This window comes from Mastomys coucha, unplaced genomic scaffold (genome assembly GCF_008632895.1).
Source record: "Mastomys coucha isolate ucsf_1 unplaced genomic scaffold, UCSF_Mcou_1 pScaffold23, whole genome shotgun sequence".
Classification (NCBI taxonomy): Eukaryota; Metazoa; Chordata; class Mammalia; order Rodentia; family Muridae; genus Mastomys; species Mastomys coucha.
The window spans coordinates 12,634,367-12,638,200 of record NW_022196906.1 but is presented as its reverse complement, the minus strand read 5'-3'; the positions used below and the strand labels follow the sequence as shown (position 1 = coordinate 12,638,200).

At 38.8% G+C, this 3,834-nt stretch overlaps 1 protein-coding gene across 1 annotated transcript; it reads right to left on the bottom strand.

Annotated features, from left to right (window-relative positions):
* Positions 1-758: 758 nt before the first annotated feature.
* LOC116072421 (olfactory receptor 7G2-like) lies at positions 759-1,724 on the bottom strand. Its single transcript, XM_031343885.1, has one exon. It carries the CDS (start codon positions 1,722-1,724, stop codon positions 759-761), a length of 966 nt encoding a protein of 321 aa, XP_031199745.1.
* Between the last annotated feature and the right edge of the window lie 2,110 nt (positions 1,725-3,834).

The window sequence follows — 3,834 nt, the reverse complement described above, 5'->3', positions numbered from 1 at the left end:
AACTCTTCCTGTCTAAAAGAAATGTTGAGATGGGGGATTGAGCAGAGCCTGAGGGAATGGCCAACCAACAACAGGCTTGGCTTGAGAACCATCTTATTATCAAGCACCATTCCCTAACTCTATTAATGATACTCTGATATGCTTGCAGATGGAACCATAGCATGGCTGTCCTCTCAGACGCTGTACCCAGCAGCTGACTCAGACAGATGCAGATACCAACAGCAAAACAGTGGATGCAGCTTAGGGACTCTTATAGAAGAATGGGGAAAACAATGAAGGCCCTGAAGTGGATAGAAACTGTACAGGAAGAACACCAGAGTCAATAACCTGGACCCTTGGGGCTCTCAGAGACTGAATGACCAACAAAAGAATATAAACCAGCTGGAATTAGGCCTCCCTGCTTATAGGTAGCAGATGTGCAGCACTGTCTTCATGTGGCTCCAGAGCAACTATCTCGAGCTCAAAAATTATTGCCTGTCTATGGTACATGTTCTTCTAGCTGGACTGCCTGGTCTGGTCTCAGTGGAAGAGGATGTGCCTACCCTTCCAAGACTTGATGTTCAATGATGGGAGGATACCAAAGAGAGGTGTTCTACCCTCTCAGAGGAGAAGGAGGGTAGATATGGAGAGGAAATAAATGATGGAGAAGTAAATTGAATGAATAATCAAGCTAATATTAAAAGTATCTTATATTCTGGTTAAGAAACAACTATGTTTCTGTAGCTTACTTAAGAAATTCTAGTAAAATAAATGATGTATCATACAGGAAACAATATCCTACTGATGAGTTTCTTCAATGCTTCTTTCATGTCTCTGTTCCTCAGACTATAGATAAAGGGGTTTATCATTTGAGGGACTACTGAATACAGCACTGAAGCCACAGCACTCTTCCTGGATGATTCTGAAATTGTTGAGCTGATATAGACCCCAAAACCAGTTCCATAAAATAAGAAAACAACTGACAGGTGAGACCCACAGGTGGAAAATGCTTTATATCTTCCTTCTGATGATGACATTCTCAAGACAGTGGTTGTAATTTGACTATAAGACAAAATGATGCCAGAGAGAGGAACACCACCAAATATGCAAGATGAAATATATATGAGTATGTTGTCAATAAGAGTGTTAGAACAGGCAAGTTTAGTAATTTGTGTAAGTTCACAGAAGAAATGTGGGATTATGAGCTCTGTGCAGAAGGAAAGATGTAATACCATTAGACCATTGACGAGGGCATTTGCCATGCTCCCCATTATAGAAAATGCTACCATTAGCATACAAAGACAGGGGTTCATTATGATCCTATACCTAAGAGGATGGCAAATAGCAACATAGCGGTCATAGGCCATTGCTGCAAGAAGACAATTCTCCATGCCAACAGACATCAAGACAAAGCAGACCTGAGTCAAGCATCCTCCATAAGTGATGTTCTGGTTTTCTGTTTGTATATTTGCCAGCATCTTTGGAATAGTGCATGTGACTAAAAAGATGTCATTAAAAGAAAGACTAGAGAGAAAGAAGTACATGGGTGTATGGAGATGGGAGTCAAAGCTGGTGGCCAGAATAATCAGCAGATTTCCTAGAATTGTTACAAGGTACATGGAAAGAAAAACACTGAAGATAATAAGTTGCAGCTTGGTATCATCTGTGAGTCCCAGGAGAATGAATCCTGACACAACTGTTTGGTTGATAGATTTCATGTTCATGGTGAATCTGATGGTAAACATGAAGTGGAAAGAGAAAAAAAACACATTAGTAAAAGCAATATCACAATATTATTAGACAACTACCTCTCTAGATATCAGGATTTTTGGCCTTTAACCTCTAAAATCATAAAAATATGAATTTCTTACATTAAGTATCCAATTTTTAAGATTAAAAGATTGTGGATTAAGTAGTCCACAGCATTTATTACAGTTTGCAAATCTTTGGCCAAACATAAGTACAAGAATATAATTCACTGGAGCAGATAGGTGGTTCATTGTGTTAATTATATGAAACAGAAGCACAGGGACCAGCATTCTAATGATCATAATTGATAGAAGTGCCATCTAGGCATATAGGTCCATCTGTAATCCCAGCCTAAGAGGATGAGACAGGAGAACCCAGAGCAAGCTTGCTAACAAAAATAGCCATATAATGAATGCCAGGATTAAGAGGTCCTGCCTCAATGCATAAGATAGTGAAACATTAAGGATGGTTCTTGCCATAAGCATTAGACTTCTACATGCACATACACACACAGACACACACACACACACACACAGAGAGAGAGAGAGAGAGAGAGAGAGAGAAAGAGAGAAAGAAAGAAAGAGAGAAAAAGAGAGATGGGGAAGAGAGGGAGGGAGGGTAGGAAAGAAGGGAGAGGGAGAGAGAAAGACAGAATGTAATCAGGAGAAATTTTAACACTCTCACTCTCTGGTATAGACCTTAAAACACACCTTTGAGGAAAGAAGGAGAAGGTCATCAGGCTATAATGCCACTGTGAGAGAGACACTACCAGAGGTGCCTAGAGGAAGATGAGCTTGCCAGAGGTAGGAGACTTCACAACCTGTGTAGCCTTCAAGCCATGCAGAGAGCCCTTCCAGGGATGCAGATTTCCTAAGTTATCATCAGTATAGGGATGATCTTTTGGTGATGCACCTGATATGAATCTCTGTTCTAAAACTCCTCATCTATACTTATTTAACTAACTTCAATAAACCCACATTGGACTTTGATGGAATCATTAATTTTGTCTGTTGTAGGTTCCCCCATCTGAGATAAGTGTTTGTTGTGTCTTTGTGGAAAACTTCACAAAAGTGTCATCATGTTTAAGAAGGGACAAATCTCTGCTGAGAAATAAATAGGACCTGTTCTTGGTGAACTTATTAGAGGAGCTCAGATAGAGCCAGTAAGGTAACAGTGCAAACACATGATGACAGACCACTGACCAAAACTCCATAGGGAGTTTTGTTTTTCATCATCTTTGTAAAATCTTGTAGTATTGCTTCCCACGATGATTTCAAGTAAAATCACCCATTCTAATTATCACAGCATTTTCAAAGGCTCTGTTATCTACATAGCTTCAAGGGGAACAATGTTAATATGTTACCTGGATGCTGATACTAGATGATTTTTCTCAGGATGTTCAGACTATCAGAGTCAGAAGAATCTTCTGTAGGAGGAGGATCTGGCATTGATTCCTGTAATGGGCAGGAATGGTAAGTTAGGTCATAGCCTGAGTAACACAGTCTTTCAACTCAGGTGGTTCAATAATCAAAGCTCCTCATTAGAGCAATGATTTTTCCTGATATTCTTCTCCCAGGAGTGCAAGCCCTTAAAGACTATCTCTGTAGAGCAGAAGAGTCCCTCACAATAGATCCCATGATACTTCAGGCCTAGAGTACACATATTAGTAATTTCCATTGTTTTTTATCTCTCTTGTCTTAGCTCACTCCTGACAAGGTCCTTGAATTAAAATGTATAACAAAAACATATAGAAGCACACCCTAGTAAACTCAACAATAAGGAGATTCAGGCTAAAAGAACACTACAATAAAAACAAAATGTGTAACGAAAACCCCAAAGCACAACTTTTCCAATACATTCTAGAATTCTTTGTGAAAGACAAAGATAAACTATGACAGAAAGTATGTTGTAAATTCCAAGCATGAACATAGATATCTTGCAAATGGCAGTATGTTGTACTTTCAAATATTAAGAAAATATTGTAAAATAAAAATAATGGGTGCTGCCTTTACTTATGTTTCATTGATATTTTATCTTATATTTCACACAGAAAGTTCTGCTGTTTGTCAGAAAATAAAAACAATAACAGAGGGAAAATTGTTGTAC

What these genes read in the sequence shown, in the direction of transcription:
- LOC116072421 (XM_031343885.1), bottom strand. Translation starts at nt 1,724, where the DNA reads ATGTTTACCATCAGATTCACCATGAACATGAAATCTATCAACCAAACA.